Source organism: Anomaloglossus baeobatrachus, chromosome 5, assembly GCF_048569485.1.
Source record: "Anomaloglossus baeobatrachus isolate aAnoBae1 chromosome 5, aAnoBae1.hap1, whole genome shotgun sequence".
In the NCBI taxonomy this organism is placed as follows: Eukaryota; Metazoa; Chordata; class Amphibia; order Anura; family Aromobatidae; genus Anomaloglossus; species Anomaloglossus baeobatrachus.
Window position 1 is genome coordinate 201089148 of NC_134357.1, and position 18993 is coordinate 201108140.

At 46.2% G+C, this 18993-nt stretch overlaps 1 protein-coding gene across 1 annotated transcript in view; it reads right to left on the reverse strand.

The window, feature by feature from the left end:
* Positions 1-18664, reverse strand: part of VDAC2 (voltage dependent anion channel 2) — a 57405-nt gene extending 38741 nt beyond the window's left edge. Inside the window, exons 1-3 of the mRNA XM_075351694.1 lie at positions 18559-18664; positions 6867-6939; positions 2771-2820 (exon numbers count right to left, since the gene is read on the reverse strand). Of these exons, the coding sequence (XP_075207809.1) occupies positions 2771-2820; positions 6867-6933 (117 nt within the window). The 5' untranslated portion in view covers positions 6934-6939; positions 18559-18664. The remainder of the gene's footprint in view (positions 1-2770; positions 2821-6866; positions 6940-18558) is intronic.
* Positions 18665-18993: the final 329 nt, after the last annotated feature.

Here is an 18993-nt window from a genome sequence, read left to right on the forward strand (position 1 = left end):
GAGGACTGGTTTTTCCAACAGGACAATGTGCCATGCCATACAGGTAGGTCAATCAATGTGTGGATGAAGGACCACCACATCAAAACCCTGTCATGGCCAGCCCAATCTCCAGACCTGAACACCACTGAAAACCTCTCGAATGTAATTAAGAGGAAGATGGATAGTCACAAGCCATCAAACAAAGAAGAACTGCTTAAATTTTTGCACCAGGAGTGACATAAGGTCACCCAAAAGCAGTGTGAAAGACAGGTGGAAAGTATGTCAAGACGCATGAAAGCTATGATTAAAAATCCTGGTTATGCCACAAAATATTGCTTTCTGAACGCTTTCTGAGTTAAAACATTAGTATTGTTATTTCTAAATGATTATGAACTTGTTTTCTTTGCATTATTTGAGGTCTGAAAGTAAAGCTTTTTTTGTTATTTTGACAATTTCTCATTGTCAGAAAATACAAAATTTCTTAGAAATTCAGAGACATGCTGTCAGTAGTTTATAGAATAAAATAACAGTTTACATTTCACTCAAAACTATACCTATAAAGAAAAAAATCAGAAAAACTGAAAATGTTGCAGTGGTCTCTTAATTTTTGGCAGAACTGTATTGGCATGCATGTGTGTGTATGTGTATATACACACACAACATTCAGGGCTTCAAGCAGGATGTTCTTAGACGTATGGGGCCAGTGAGCTTAGAGTGTCAGCAGGTTGCAACAGAGATACAGAGAGACTGGAAGAGTCACAGATCGTCATAGAAGGACGTCCTTTGGGAACTTTCCAATTAGCTTAGAACCTGAATGATGAATGCCACACAACTCCAGGAACATTTAAGGGAGGTGAGGCACTCAAGTGTCACGTCAGGCCATTCAAAAAACAGTTTACATGAGCAGTCAGCATGAAAGACAATCTGCAAGAGTACCTGACCACACCACCAGTCACAGGCATTATCTACGCTGGACGAGGGATCAGTGGGCCTCAGTGCTGTTCACTGATGAAAGTCCATTCACGTTGAGCAAAAATGCTGGCTGCTAACAATGTTGGAGACATCAAGGAAAGCGCTATGCATCAGCCACTGTAGTCATCAGACAAGCCTTTGGTGGCGTTAGTGTGGGCAGCTGTGTCTAGTTAATACAGAACTACCCTTCACTTTGTGAATGTTACAATGACTAGCCCTTACTACATAATTAATTAATCCAGTAATTGTGCCTCTGCATGAACAACTCAGACATAATTTCATCTACATGGACGACAATGCTCCAGCACTTTGATTTCACATGATTTGAGAACGCTGCTGGACACTGGGGTACTTCATATGTAATGGCCTGCACTTTTTCCAGACTTGAATCCCATAGAAAACTTATGGGATAAGCAGAGTTGCTGTGTAGTGGCTCATAACTCTGTACTCCAGAACCTCAATGACCTCAGGGCTGCCCTTCAAGAAGAGTGGGATGCCATGAGTATAGGCTTCTTTTCCTCTCTGCTCAGTAGACTGGGCGGAGCTGCTGACGTCATGCTGATTAACAGCCAGCTCCCCGCTGCCTATCGGGTGGGAGTCTGCTATCAGTATGACGTCAGCTGTCATCCCCAGTCTTCAGCAGGGCTGTGGAGTCGGAGTCATGGAGTCGGAGCTCATTTTGGTGGAGTCTGAGTCTGAGTCGGTATAAAATGCACCGACTCCTAAAATATATAATAAATTGGGGACAGTAGTGCAATGCAGAATGTGCTGAATATTTTACTAAATAATAACATTTAGTATAATGCTTATATTTAAGTGAAAAATGTATTGTAGTACAATGTGAACATTAGACATTTAATTATTTTTATGATATAATATAAAATATATCTAAATATCTTTATTATTGTATTTATTGGAATACAACTTTAGAACACAAAACTAATAAATTGTTAATATGCAAAAATTATATATATATATATATATATATATATATATATATATATATATATATACACACCCACACACATACATACACACACACACACACACACACACACACACATATACATATTATATATATATATAGATACACACAAGATATATATGTAATCTACTGTATATTACATAGTGTATTACATATTTACAATGTATTACAGTTTGTGTTCTAAAGTTATATTCCAATAAATATATTTTATGTTCTATCCAAATATCTTGATTATTGTATCATAAAAATTATTAAATGTCTGATGTTCACATACACATGTTCATGTATTACAATAAATTTTTCACCTAACTATAAGCAATATATGTAGGAGTCTGAGTCGGTGAAAGAGAAATTGAGGAGTCTGAGTCGAAGGTTTGGTTTACCGACTCCACAGCCCTGGTCTTCAGAGCGGAGAGGATTTGAGCCACTGTTGTGTTGTGACTTCAGTGGAAGCGGCTGAATAGCAGCTATTTTTTTAAAATTTCTAACTCCCAGAAGGCTGTGCTTAATGTCGATAGCGAAATACAGATTGTGTGATATGATTCATATGAACCACAGGCTAAGAGCTGGATTGACAGAATTGCAGATGATGCGGAGAATGTTCTGGGTCCACCAATTGGACCGTCTGGTGTTGATGTGCATACAACTATAAAGTAACTTATCAAGTATACTAGGCACAAACTAAAGGCACAGTTAAAACCTTTTTTAAAAGGCTAACAACCAAATGGCATATAAAAAAAAAAAAAAAAAAATCTGATTACATTCTTTTAAATAAGAGAAATTTTCTACAGCTGTTTAATCTATACATGTAATGTAATACACCTATAGGCTCACCACTCCACTTGCGGACTTTGTCTTCACATCAAGTTTTACAAGTCCAAAACCTGAACAAAAACGAGAGATATTTAGTTAAAAGTAGTCTTCCATCACATTTTTCTACACCATCTGAGACACATTCCACAGATGGATCACTTAATTTACTGGATGCAGCAGATCAAGCAGAGCTCTGAATGTTGAGCTGTGTATAACCCTACCTACAGTGTTGACTGGCAGCTGTGTTAACTGTGCATTGACAGAAAACTGCCAATCAGTGGTGCGGGCAGGCAAGACCGGACTAGGAGGAACGCAACACCTAGTCTTAAGCGGGCTTTACACACTATGACATCGCTAGCAATTGCTAGCTATATCGAGCGTGTATGCATCCGCCCCCGTCGTGTGTGCAATATCGTGTGTTCGCTGCCATAGCGAACATTATCGCTACAGCAGCGTCACACACACTTACATGGTCGGCGGCGTCGCTGTGACTGCCGTACAATCCCTCCTTTAAGGGGGAGGGATGTTCGGCATTACGGCGACATCACTAAGCGGCCAGCCAATCAAAGCGGAGGGGCGGAGATGAGCGGGACGCAACATCCCTCCCACATTGCGGCCGGCGGCAGGTAAGGAGATGTTCCTCGCTCCTGCGGTGTCACACACAGCGATGTGTGCTACCGCAGGAACGAGGAACAACATCGATAATCAACCATTACAGATTTTTGATTTTGGGACGACCTCTCCATGGTGAACGATTTTCACCATTTTTGAGGTCGCTTAAGGTCGCTGGTAAGTGTCACACGCTGCGATATCGTTAATGACGCCGGATGTGCGTCACTAACGACGTGACCCCGACGTAGAAATCACGCTTATGGCTATGTGCGCACGCTGCGGTTTTTGCCACGTTTTGGCACTTTTTTTGGGTGCATTTTTGTTCTTAAAACTGAATGAATCTCCTTCCCCAGCAAAGTCTATGAGATTTTATTTTTGCTGTCCGCACATTGCAGTTTTTAACTGCGTTTTTGTGGTGACCACAAATATGCCGCATGTCAATTCTTTGAGTTTTGTCCCTGCATTTTCGGAGGGCTGGTAATTGGCCAGATACTAACCAGATACTACTCCCCATATAAAAAGTCTATGGGAACCAGAATCTGGCGCAATTGGGTAGGAGCAAGCGCTATATACTCACCGATCACCAGTCGGCTGTCACTCTGCTGACGCAGCAGCTCTTTCATCTTCCTGAGCCGGCCGCTCATTAGGCTCATAACATTCGCTCCTCCCTGCTCACCGCTGGCTGTGATTGAGTGACAGCTCTCACTGCAATCAATCGCAGACGCCGGTGGGCGGGTCTATATCGTGCAGTAAAAAATGGAAAAAAAAAAAAAACACAAACGGCGTGCGGTCCCCCATCAGTTTTGATAGCAGCCAAGGTAAAGCCACATGGCTGAGGGCTGGTATTCTCAGGATGGGGAGACCCACGTTATGGGGAGCCCCCCAGCCGCCCGGAATTGCCGCATCCAGGACTCTACCCGGCTCAGCCCGATTACCCTGATGCGGTAGCAATCGGGGTAATAAGGAGTTAATGGCAGCAGCCCATAACTGCCACTAAGGCCTACATTAGTGATGGCAGGCGTCTATGAGACACCACCCCCTCATCACTAAGCTGTAAGTAAAAGTAAATAAACACAATCACATAAAAATCCTTTATTTGAAATAAAACACAAAAGCATCCTCTTTCACCAATTTATTAATCCCTAAAACACCCCTTCCAGGTCCGACGTAATCCACACGAGGGCAGACGACGCATCCAGCTCTGCTACATCTGACAATCAGAGAGCGGCTATACAGCACGAACGCTCGCTGTGAGGGTCAGGCCGCAAGTGAAGTGAGCCGCGCGAGATCAGCGGTGACTTCAGCTGTCACCGGACATCACCCGACTGAAGTCACCGCTGATCTCGCGCTCACTACAATTGCAGCCAGATTTGCGGTAACAAGTGGAGGACTACAGCTATCACCGCATATCACCTGACTGGAGTCCTCCACCTGTTACCGCATATTAGGCCGTGGCTGAAGTGACTTCAATCAGGTGATGTGCGGTGTAACTGCACATCACCTGAGTGACATCAGCGCTAATCCCATGGCTCACTTCTGACAAGTGGAGGACTCCTGGGGTTTTTGTTTTTAAGCCAAAAACGCTGCATCTCTGTGGTAAAAAAAAACCAAAACAAAAACGCAGCGTGTGCACATAGCCTTAGACAACATGTGCACGCTGCAGTTTTATGGTCACAAAAAACTGCACCTTGTCCCAGAGAGCCTGGAAATATAAAAACCACATGTAATGATTCTGCGCTTTTTATGCGTTTTGGGTGTGTTTTAGTTCTGATGCTTTTTTTGTGATAATTAAACCTATGACACACGGCGAGAAAAACGGTGCGAGTGGAGTGCGATAAAGGAAAGAAAAAAAAAAAATTATAATTCGCTCGCATGAACTGACCTCAGTCACAGAGACACTCGCATGACACTCGGCTCTGCTGTACTGCCAGCGTGAGCCGAGTAAGTATTCCCCGTGTGGCCCCTGCAGTGACTGGCAGACCGAACTGTGAAGTTCTACCCCCGTGGGCTCAAATGCACCCGAGTGGCGAGCCCGGCCGGAATTCACAGGGAACTCTGGTCCAGATTGGGCAATAGGGAACTAAAAAATAAAAATAAAAATAAAAGAAAAAAATAAAGCAAGCGCTTTATACTTCCTGAATCATTGGCATGGCTTTACACTGCTCCTGAGGCCGCTCATTAGGCTCATGCATATTCACTTTCCCCGGGCATCTAATTAATTGTAGTCAGACAGCCTGTCTGATGCTTCCAATCACAGACCCTGTCTGCGGGTCTATAGCGTACAGTGAAAATAAATATTTGGCGTAGGGTCCCCCATATGATACCCAGCAAAGAAAGCCCATGTTTACAGGCTGCATTCCCCAGCCACGTGCTTATCTGGGCTGTGTATCAAAATAGGAGGAACCGCATGCAGCTTCTGTTTTTAAAAAAATATTTAAATAATTTAAAAAAACGGCGTGTGGTTCCCCCCACCACCACCACCACCCAAAGCCTCCCATTACATCCAATGGATGCAACAATCCCAGGGCGGCTGCCGGGTGCTATTTTTAGGCTGGGGGGGCTCCCAATAATTGTGGGTCTCCCCAGTCTCAGAATACTATCCCCAGCCGTCTGGCTGGGGGGACCCTACACCAATTTTATATATATTTCTGTATGATATAGACCCGCAGACCGTGTCTGTGATTGGAAGAGTCAGTCACACTGTCACTCAGGGTGGGGGCGCGTCTGACTGCAATCAATCACAGACGCTGGTGGGCAGGGGAATCAGTGAATATGCATGAGCTTAATGGGCAGCCCCGAAAAAAAAAAAAATAAGAGGCCGCGGGAGCAGTATGACAGCTGTGCCAGTGATTAGTTAAGAACGAAGCGCTAGCTCCTACCCCTTTGCGCCAGATTCTGGTCCCCATAGATTATATGGGGACAGACATCCAGACAGAAAGCAGGGATCAATTACTTGCAGACCCCGAGTCAGCGGGAGAATGATTTGCGAGTCCTCCCATCACCAGTGAGAAGTGGAGTAAAGACAAAATCCCTTTCGGCGCTTCCGGAGGATAAATGGATTATCAGTGCAAGTTTGCAAAAACTTCAAGAACAAGGGTTTATTAAGGGTTCAATAAAAAACGGACATTTACAGACAACGCGTTTCAGCTAACAAAAGCCTTCATCAGGTGTAGTTTACATTGCTGGTATTAAGAAAATCTAATTTATAGACTGATCTGTCTATGTGTATGATGTAGGCGGGTATGAGGAACATGGGTGTGTACTTCCAATTAGATTATCACTCAACCTCGAAGAGGTAAATGGTGGTTCTTGTGAGAAATGCAGGGACAAAATGCAAAAAGATAGAACATGTTATAGTTTGTCAGAAGTTTGTGACACAAACTGTAGACAAAAACAGCAATGTGCGCACTGCAAATCTGAAAAAAAAAAAAAACAAAACGCCAAAAGTGCAGAAAAAAAAATGCAGCTTGTGCATGTATCCTTACACTACACTCTGTAGTCTTACCATATCCTTTGCTGAAGATGTCTCTAGAAGATTTGCCAAGGTCAGCATAAGATGGTGGGATAGCCATTTTTACCTTAAAAAGGAGAAAAACAAAGAAAAAGTAAACACTTCAGGTACTTATTTTTGCATATGCTAAGAACTTACCAGCAGGTAGTTTTAGTTAGCAACTACTTGCCTGCACTTGGCACCATTAGGTAAAAAAAAATTAGAGATAATCCACATAAAGGGAACTGTCAACAGGATCTTTGCTTATAAACTGTAACTAGCACCAGTGAGCCCATACATACATCAAATATCTATATATATATATATAATTGCGTCTGTCTGTCTGTCTGTCTGTCTGTCATGCTCCAAAATTGTGTCCTTACGGTGACACAAAGCTGATTGGCCGCTGGGCTCGCCATGGCCCCCCCCCCCCCCACGGATTGGCCTCTCGCCCCGGCTCTCTGCAGGCCCCGCCCCCCTCACGCAATGCATGCTCGCTCTGGCCCAACTGACACGGAGCTCCGACTCCCAGGTGAGTACACACACACATATCAGATCACACTCACTCTCACACACACCTCACACATCACATCCACACACTCACAACATCCTGGGATATCGCAGACATAACCTTGCGGTGCTGGGATCTTGACGGAGCCCGTGAACGCTGGTAACCATTATACACATCGGGTAACTAAGGTCCCTTGGTTACCCGATGTGCATCATAGTTACCAGTGTACACCGGCTCCGTCACGATCCCAGCAGCGCCAGACATAACCTTGCGATGCTGGGATCTTGACGGAGGCCGTGAACGCTGGTAACCATTATACACATCGGGTAACTAAGGTCCCTTGGTTACCCGATGTGTATCATAGTTACCAGTGTACACCGGCTCACACTCACTCTCTCACACACCTCACACACACACACATCACATCGCATCCACATACTCACAGCATCCGGAGATATCGCTTGCTTCTCGGCCTCGATACTGTGCTGTTGTGACCTTCCAGGACCTGCCGGAGGATCACATGGCCAAAAGCATGTGGTATCTCCGGATGTTGTGAGTGCGCAGCATGGCGGATGGAGCACGACGGGGAGTGCGCAGCATGGCGGATGGAGCACGACGGGGAGTGCGCAGCATGGCGGATGGAGCACGACGGGGAGTGCGCAGCATGGCGGATGGAGCACGACGGGGAGTGCGCAGCATGGCGGATGGAGCACGACGGGGAGTGCGCAGCATGGCGGATGGAGCACGACGGGGAGTGCGCAGCATGGCGGATGGAGCACGACGGGGAGTGCGCAGCATGGCGGATGGAGCACGACGGGGAGTGCGCAGCATGGCGGATGGAGCACGACGGGGAGTGCGCAGCATGGCGGATGGAGCACGACGGGGAGTGCGCAGCATGGCGGATGGAGCACGACGGGGAGTGCGCAGCATGGCGGATGGAGCACGACGGGGAGTGCGCAGCATGGCGGATGGAGCACGACGGGGAGTGCGCAGCATGGCGGATGGAGCACGACGGGGAGTGCGCAGCATGGCGGATGGAGCACGACGGGGAGTGCGCAGCATGGCGGATGGAGCACGTTTGGGAGTGCGCAGCATGGCGGATGGAGCACGTTTGGGAGTGCGCAGCATGGCGGATGGAGCACGTTTGGGAGTGCGCAGCATGGCGGATGGAGCACGATGGGGAGTGCGCAGCATGGCGGATGGAGCACGATGGGGAGTGCGCAGCATGGCGGATGGAGCACGATGGGGAGTGCGCTGCATGGGGGATGGAGCACGATGGGGAGTGCACACCTCCCCCCACACACACACGCGCGCACTGCACAACACACCACACACACACACACTGGGAACCACAAACAACTGCCCTACACAGACACCCACACACAGACAACGCTGCACACACAAATATACGCACATACCGCACAACACACACATTGCACAAAACATACCTCCCCCCAAAACCCACCACACACACACAAACCGCGCCACACACACACACACGCTACAGACACACAGCGCTCCACAAACAACGCAACCCACAAACAACACCGCTCTCACCCCCCGCCACACCCAGACAACACCCAGAACATGTACAGCGCCCTACACAAACACTTGGTAACTACACACAACAACATCTATATATATATATATATATATATATATATATATATATATATATATATATATATATATATATATATATATATATATATATATATCTATATATCTCTATATATCTAACAAAAATCATACATGAACTACACAATACGTAAATTCTAGAATACCCGATGCGTAGAATCGGGCCACCTTCTAGTTGTATATAAGAGCCCATGCCACGCTGTATAAGAAAGACCTATATTATACCCACCTAGGGGGCCATCCGGTCCGATGGAATGGCAGAGCAGATCAAAGTGAGCTTGCACAGGAGCGACATCGAGGCGGCGGCAGCTGTGTAGATGACATAGGACGCGTCATCTACACAGAGCTATGAAGGAGTACATGCCTGGACGGAAGAGAGGAGGCGTCGGAGCTGAGAGCAGTGACGTGCATCGGACCCAACTGCCCCCTATGTGAGTATAATAAAGGTCCATTTTTTAACTTATAGAGTGCAGCCTGGGCTCATACTCTTATACAGCATTCTAAGGCTGCTTTCACACATTCGATTTTTTGCTGAGCGGCACAATACGGCGCTTTGCAGAAGAAAAACCGCAACCTTTCTTTAGCCGCCGGTTGCCTTTTTCCCACATAGACTTGCATTAGCGCCGTATTATGTTGCATGACCTTGCATCCGTTTTTTGCCGGATGCGGCTTATTTAGCCCATGCAGCGGCCGGATGCTGGCACGTTTTTTTTGTGCGGCAAAAAAAACGCATCGCGTCGGATCCGGCGCGATTTACAATGCAAGCCTATGCGGCGTCCTGCAGCAAAAACCACATTCGGCTGCCGAATGCGTTTTTTTTTACACTGCGCATGCTCAGTATCAAGGTGCATCCGGCAAAAAAGACGGGCCGCATGGAAAAAAAAAAAAAAAAAACAACTTATGCAACGGATCCGTTTTTTGAGCCAGATTGAGCCGCACTGCAAAAAACGGATGTGTGAAAGCAGCCTAAGGCTATGTGCACACGTTGCTTTTTTTTCGGCGGAAATGCTGCGTTTAGAACCGCAGCGTTTCAGTGCCAAATTGCATGCGTCCTGCTTCCCCAGCAAAGTATATGAAAAAGCCGAAAAATCAATGCACACGCTGCGTTTAGAAACGATTTTTGGATGCCAAAAATCGGTGCGGATAAAAAAGCAGCATGTCACTTTTGTGCGTTGTAACTACGTTCTCCACCCATTGAAATCAATGATGTGGGTCAGAACGCAGCTACACCGCAGTTCGCTGCATTTTTGTTGCGGTCCGCATGCTTTATCGGCATACAGAACGCAGGCATTTTTACCTGGAAGTGAGGTCAAGAGGTTTCCTGTTGACCTCACTTCCTGGCAAAGTTCAGGAAAGCCGGTGTCGCCAAAGTGCCCGCCCCGACCCCCTCCCGAAAATCCAAGATGGCCGCACGCACAGCAGCGCACATGCCGTACCCTATTCCTCTGTTTGTCGCATGTGCCATAACACATGCGACAGAAAACTGCTCCCCAGGCACTGCCAGGTCACCCCCTATTCACCCCAGTGTCCCCCGGTAACCCCCATACCTGTCGCAGCACTTATCCCCCGCGGCCCCCTCCTCCTTCACATTGCACGCCGGTCACACGTGCAGAGCAGCTGACAGCTCAGCTTCCTGCCTTCAGAGACGCTGGCTGCTGCTCGCACTCTGCAGCTGTGACCCGGGGAGAGTGGGTGCAGATTCTTTGCACCCACTCTCCTCAAATGAAGGGTCTGCACTCCTAGAAAATGGGGGACACGTTCCCTGAGCGTGCCCCCCATATTCTAGAAGGTCCAAAGTCGTGGGACGTCAAAAATGGATTACAGGGACCAGATTTTTTTTTTCTTTTCAATAAATTGGTGAAAGAGGGAATGTTTTTTCAAATAAATTTGTCAATTTTTTTTGCTATTACTGTCAATTAGTTATGTCGGGTATCCGATAGACGCGTGACATCACTAATTGCTGGGCTTGATGCCAGGTGACATTACACATCTGGTATCAACCCCATATATTACTCCATTTGCCACCGCTCCAGGGCAATGGGATGAGTTGGGGTGAAGCGCCAGGATTGGCGCATCTAATGGATACGCCACTTCTGGGGCGGCTGCGGCCTGCTATTTTTAGGGTGGGAAGAGTCCAATAACCATGGTTCCTCCCATCCTGAGAATACCAGACCTCAGCTGTCAGCTTCACCTTGGCTGGTGATCTAATTTGGGGTGACCCCACGTTTTTTTTTTTAATTATTTATTTATAAATTAAGAAAAAAAAAAAAAAAAGCTTGGGGAGCCTGCCAAATTGATCACCAGACAAGATGAAGCTGTCAGCTGTGGTTTGCAGGCTACAGCTGTCTGCTTTACCCTAACTGGCTATCAAGAATAGGGGGGACCCCACGTCATTTATTTTAATTTTTTTTTTTTTTTTGGGCTAAATACAAGGCTACGCACCCTTTAGTGCCACATGAAAGGCACTAAAGGGCACCAGCTTAGCATATGCAGGGGGGGTGGGATATGTTTGACATCCATTGACGCATTTTTGGCTGTGTGCCCACAATCAGGGTTTGCAGCGTTTTGGGCGCAGAGTGTTTTCCCTGCGTCCATAACGCTGCGTTGTGCAGTAGAAGCACAGTGGAAGGATTTTTAGAAATCCTGTGCCCACTGTGCTTTTTTCTCCGCAACATAAACTGATCTGCGGCGTGGCTTCCCGAGCCTCAGCATGTCAATTTATGCTGCAGAGACAAGAGTGTTCTCTGCACGTAGAATAGAGCTAAAGTCCACAGCAGCCTGAACCCAAATCGTCGGCATGGGCAGCTGCGTTCCCCCGTGGACAACACTCACATCTCTGCAGGAAGGCTGACACTGTAGGACCTACAAAAAGTACTGAAGCTCATGTTATAAAAACAATCATTTTTATTATTGGTTAAAACATTTTTTTTCATGTACAGAAGAGAAAGAATTAGAGAATTAGAGCGAGAAAAATGCAATAACAGTGAGTAAACTGTGGTAACCTCCAAAAGTAATCACAACATACAAATGGGTGGCAAAAGTAGTCACCGTACAGACTGTCAAGAACGTATGGTCTATGTGTGGAGTAACGTGGGATGATTCAAGTTGGGATATAGTACAAACCCACTGAAAAAAACTTATAGGACCTGAATCAGCTCACATACGTTACCACACACATGGGTTATTTTATTGAATACGGTCCACACAGGTTAGACAAATATCAGCCAAATGAGTATATTGAGTATGGATTATAGACAATAATGAAATTGTGTAGATAATACATCATTATACCCATAAGTACATATGGCATAAATAATAAACTGAATGTAAAGTGCTCAGTGCATAATGTATTGAAGGTTTACCAATGTTGGAATGTGTTGGACAAAAAAGCAAAGTAGACCATAAGAACCTATATATAAAATACATTTGAAATGATAAAGTCTCTATAAGTTAAATATATTTTGACCTATGTGGACAGATGTGGACTATATCAGGTAATGTAGATAATGGATACAGTCAAAAAGTATTCTAGCATGCAAAGGGCGAAGTATTTGGCAGAGAAGTAAGAGGACTGTATAGGTATACATATATAAGGCCTAATATAGTCCACAAGATTCAAAATCTTCACATATAGTGCCTGAGGATCCTTACCAAAAAGTGCATCATGTCAGGAGGGGGTATGTTCGGCACAGGTGTTCATTAAAGGACAAAACCTATCTTCCAATAAGACAAGCTAAATATCAAAAGTAGAAATAGAGTGCCAAGTGCACTATGCATAAAGAACACTCAGATGAGAGCTACACCTAAGAGTAACATATTCGTTATGAATGAACAGGTATGCCCATATTGTTTTTATAACATGAGCTTCAGTACTTTTTGTAGGTCCTAATTGTTTATACGTACTGGAATCATTATGACTTTCTATGTATTAAGGCTGACACTGTGTACTAGACGCCATGTCACTGGATCATGTGGTCAAAAACGCACCTGAAGAGAACGCATGGAAAACCCCGCATGGGAAACCCCGTATGCGTTTTTGATGCGTTTTTTCCCAAAACGCATTGTTTACAATTGTCCCCTCTGCCAGAGGGTGCGTTTTTTTCTGCACTGAAAAAAAACGCAACGTGCGCACATAGCCTAAGAAGCTTTCTGGTGCTGGCCACAGTTTAGGGAAAATCCTGGTGACAGGTTGCCTTGATGCAAAAAGTTACAGTTCACCATGACATATTGATGATTACACACATGTTTACTCATGTTAGAAATAGCCTATCCCAATGCAGCAACTATAAAAGGTTTTAGTCACACAGGACGCAGTCATTTGTTGTTTTTAATACAATCTTTCTGTAAATGCAGCAAAAAAACATGGCATATTAGAAAATAGCACTTCAATAGCCAAGACACAATATTAGAGGGAACACCTGGTTTTGCTACCCTGAGAGCAGCATAATGTAGAGACAGAGACACTGATTCCAGCAATGTATCACTTACTGGGTTGCTGTCATTTTTTGTTAAAATAAGTTATCTGCTGCAGATCTATCAGTTCTCTGAATGTTGAGTTCTGCATAACCCACCCACACACACCACTGATTGGCAGCTTTCTGAGCATGTTTAGTGTACACAGAAAGTGGGCAAATAGGTGGGAATGAGGGTTATACAGAGCTCATGAATATGGGGGACTAAATGGCAGCAGGTTTACTAGTCCTCCAGTGATAATACTCTAATGATAAAACAATGATTTTATCAAAACTGCAGCAAGCAGTCCAGTAAGTAACACATCGCTGGCATCAGGATGTCTGTCTCTATATTATGCTGCTCCCAGATTAAAATCACAAAAACCTGGTGACAGATTAATTTTTATCATTAACACTAAAGATTTACAACTTGGTTGTTCCAAGGCAGGTTACCCTTGTACCATTTCATTCACAGGAGGAATATACCATTGTGACCAAGCCAGGATTTTATGGGACGACACACCAAGAAATGTATCTAGCCCTCCAGCACACAAGAGTCAGTCATAGTACCATAGGGTGCTATGCAACAATTGGGATATTTAGCAATGAATGCATGTGAAGCAGTTGTACAAATCATCTTGCTATGTCCCCACTATGTCACACCAAATGAAAAAGCTATGAAAATGCACTGAGGAGTCACTTCAAAGCAGCTGCTGCCATGAGGGTGTATTCTGATAAACCGTCAGTCACAATATCTGCTTATTTCCTGCATACTTTACAGATCACTCAGTGAACACACCCTGAGGACGAGCCATAGGAGAACAATAATATACAGGATAAGGGGTGAGACGCTCTCAAGAACGCAGCTAACCATTAAACGCATCATATGGCTTGCTTTCTGGAGGAGACTAATATTTAGAGGTCATTTGTATGGGTAATTCAGTGGTAGTGCTTTATTACTCGCAGGAAAGCTCAGTCATGTCCGGTGCCATGCTGCTGAATTTTTTGCTGCCCATTCAGGCACAACATGAATTTAATGAAAAGTGTCAGAATGAGGTTTGCCCGCCCTAAGCTCCATTCACTGATGCAACATCCGGTAATAGAGCCAAGAGGAGACAACAAAAGTGCTCTCATCTCCAGCAGCAGCGGCAAATCTAAGGCTGCTTTCACACATCCGGTTTGTGCCGAGCGGCACAATCCGGCTCAAAAACATATCAACGGATGCGGCAAAAAAAACGGATCCATTGCATACGTTTTTCCATGCGGCCCGTCCGTTTTTGACGGATGCGGCTTGATACTGAGCATGCGCAGTAGAAAAAAAACGCATCCGGCGTCCATAGGCTTGCATTGTGCATCGCGCCGGATACAGCGCGGTGCGGTTTTTTTCGACGCACAAAAAAAATGTGCCAGGCAACGTTCCATCCGGCCAACGCATGGGCTAAATATGCCGCATCCGGCAAAAACACGACGCAACGCAAGGCCATACGGCACAATACAGCGCTAATGCAAGTCTATGAGGGAAAAATACCAACCGGCGGCAAAAAAAAAACGGTTGTGTCTTCTCTGCAGAGCGCCGTATTGTGCCGCACAGCAAAAACCGGATGTGTGAAAGCAACCTAAGACGTCAGTGCAAGGAGTTGGGTAATAAAGAGAATATGTGCATAAGCTCACTGCACACTTCTATCCAACAACATGGAATATCCAAGTAGAAATAAGAACAGGTTACATCACGATACATAGTTATTAAATGTGAGATATTCATTTAATAAGGGGACAAGTGACAGCAGAGTTCATCTAGAACTGCCAAGATCCATAAGGTCATGTAAGACTGCAGCAGAAACATACAGACTGCTAAGGTCACACACTGCCGTCCTATATATAGCAGCGCTACAAGGGTGTGCAGGCACAGGCTGGGGGCAGACATCTTGGAAGCATGCACACGTACTGATGGAAATAACCCATTTCCTCAGCAGAAAACAAAGTCCGCAAGAATGTGCTTCTTCAGCTTATAACAACAATAGCAGCAACAGGCCCTGAAGCCCCGAACAAAGCAAATACAGCACCCTCTGAATGATCCTTCTGCATGCGTCCGAGATGGAAATGCACTGCCTATGGCACTAATACGGTGAGGGGCAGAACATACACAATGTACACTCATGGAGCTAGATGGCTGTCTGTACAATACCACCTGCAATATATTGTGAGCAGATCAGAGCACAGGCTATCCTGCCACACCGTGGCAACCGGGCACAGACACACGGCACAGACACACGGCACAGACACACGGCACAGACACACGGCACAGACACACCTACAATACCAGTGACAGGACACACACACAGCGCGGACTATCCTACAATACCATAGTGACAGGACACACACACACACACACACAGCACGGACTAACATACAATACCATAGTGACAGGACACACACACACACACACACACACACACACACACAGCACGGACTATCCTACAATACCATAGTGACAGGACACACACACACAGCACGGACTATCCTACGACACACACACACACAGCACGGACTATCCTACAATACCATAGTGACAGGACACACACACACAGCACGGACTATCCTACAATACCATAGTGACAGGACACACACACACACACACACACACCATCCTACAATACCATAGTGACAGGACACACACACACACACAGCACGGACTATCCTACAATACCATAGTGACAGGACACACACACACACACACAGCACGGACTATCCTACAATACCATAGTGACAGGACACACACACACACACACAGCACGGACTATCCTACAATACCATAGTGACAGGACACACACACACACACAGCACGGACTATCCTACAATACCATAGTGACAGGACACACACACACACACAGCACGGACTATCCTACAATACCATAGTGACAGGACACACACACACACACAGCACGGACTATCCTACAATACCATAGTGACAGGACACACACACACACACAGCACGGACTATCCTACAATACCATAGTGACAGGACACACACACACACACAGCACGGACTATCCTACAATACCATAGTGACAGGACACACACACACACACAGCACGGACTATCCTACAATACCATAGTGACAGGACACACACACACACACAGCACGGACTATCCTACAATACCATAGTGACAGGACACACACACACACACAGCACGGACTATCCTACAATACCATAGTGACAGGACACACACACACACACAGCACGGACTATCCTACAATACCATAGTGACAGGACACACACACACACACAGCACGGACTATCCTACAATACCATAGTGACAGGACACACACACACACACAGCACGGACTATCCTACAATACCATAGTGACAGGACACACACACACACACAGCACGGACTATCCTACAATACCATAGTGACAGGACACACACACACACACAGCACGGACTATCCTACAATACCATAGTGACAGGACACACACACACACACAGCACGGACTATCCTACAATACCATAGTGACAGGACACACACACACACACAGCACGGACTATCCTACAATACCATAGTGACAGGACACACACACACACACAGCACGGACTATCCTACAATACCATAGTGACAGGACACACACACACACACACACCACGGACTATCCTACAATACCATAGTGACAGGACACACACACCATCCTACAATACCATAGTGACAGGACACACACACACACACACACCATCCTACAATACCATAGTGACAGGACACACACACACACACACACACCATCCTACAATACCATAGTGACAGGACACACACACACACACCATCCTACAATACCATAGTGACAGGACACACACACACACACACACACCATCCTACAATACCATAGTGACAGGACACACACACACACACACACACACCATCCTACAATACCATAGTGACAGGACACACACACACACACACACACACACACCATCCTACAATACCATAGTGACAGGACACACACACACACACACACACCATCCTACAATACCATAGTGACAGGACACACACACACACACACACACCATCCTACAATACCATAGTGACAGGACACACACACACCATCCTACAATACCATAGTGACAGGACACACACACACACACCATCCTACAATACCATAGTGACAGGACACACACACACACACACACCATCCTACAATACCATAGTGACAGGACACACACACACACACACACACACCATCCTACAATACCATAGTGACAGGACACACACACACACACACACACACACACCATCCTACAATACCATAGTGACAGGACACACACACACACACACACACACACCATCCTACAATACCATAGTGACAGGACACACACACACACACACACACACACCATCCTACAATACCATAGTGACAGGACACACACACACACACACACACACACACCATCCTACAATACCATAGTGACAGGACACACACACACACACCATCCTACAATACCATAGTGACAGGACACACACACACACACCATCCTACAATACCATAGTGACAGGACACACACACACACACCATCCTACAATACCATAGTGACAGGACACACACACCATCCTACAATACCATAGTGACAGGACACACACACACACCATCCTACAATACCATAGTGACAGGACACACACACACACACACACACACACACCATCCTACAATACCATAGTGACAGGACACACACACACACACACACACACACACACACACACACACCATCCTACAATACCATAGTGACAGGACACACACACACACACCATCCTACAATACCATAGTGACAGGACACACACACACACACACCATCCTACAATACCATAGTGACAGGACACACACACAGCACGGACTATCCTACAATATAGTGACAGGGGACGGACGGACGGGGACACACACACAGCACGGACTATCCCACCACACCGTAACTACAGGCTACACATACACTCCTACCACACTGTGCCGACTATGACACCGTGCACACAGCACAGCCCCGTCATGGCCTCCCTTCCCCTCCACCACCGTCAGGACTCCGGGCACCGGGTGGTGTTACACGAAGCGGAGGTGGCCTCTTACCGGCGCTTAGTGCTGAGCGGCCTTTCCTGGTCAGAGCGTGCAGCTGGAGGACGAAGTGAAGGAGACACCGAGCCTGTCACTGGGCAGCTCCTCCCAGCAGACCACGCCCCAGCCTGCATACTGCTGCCCTCAATAACGCCTGCACAGCCACACTGTATATCCAGGCGATGGACCTCTTCATTGTTAACGGTTCGTTTTCTGCATCATTCAGACGATTTAGTCAGCACGGTGACGAGACAAGAGGCCTGTAATAGACTTTAAACTACAACATTTCCCAGGTGGCACAGCCAATGGAAAACTTTGCACATATGGGGCCTTATTAGGGCGGGAAGGAGGCCGGGAAATCGGAGGGCGGGGGCTGCAGTGTTCTGCGTGTCCTTATGGCAGGTGGCCGCCAGGTGGTGCTGTCCTGGATGCGTCCTTGCCTCAGTTGCT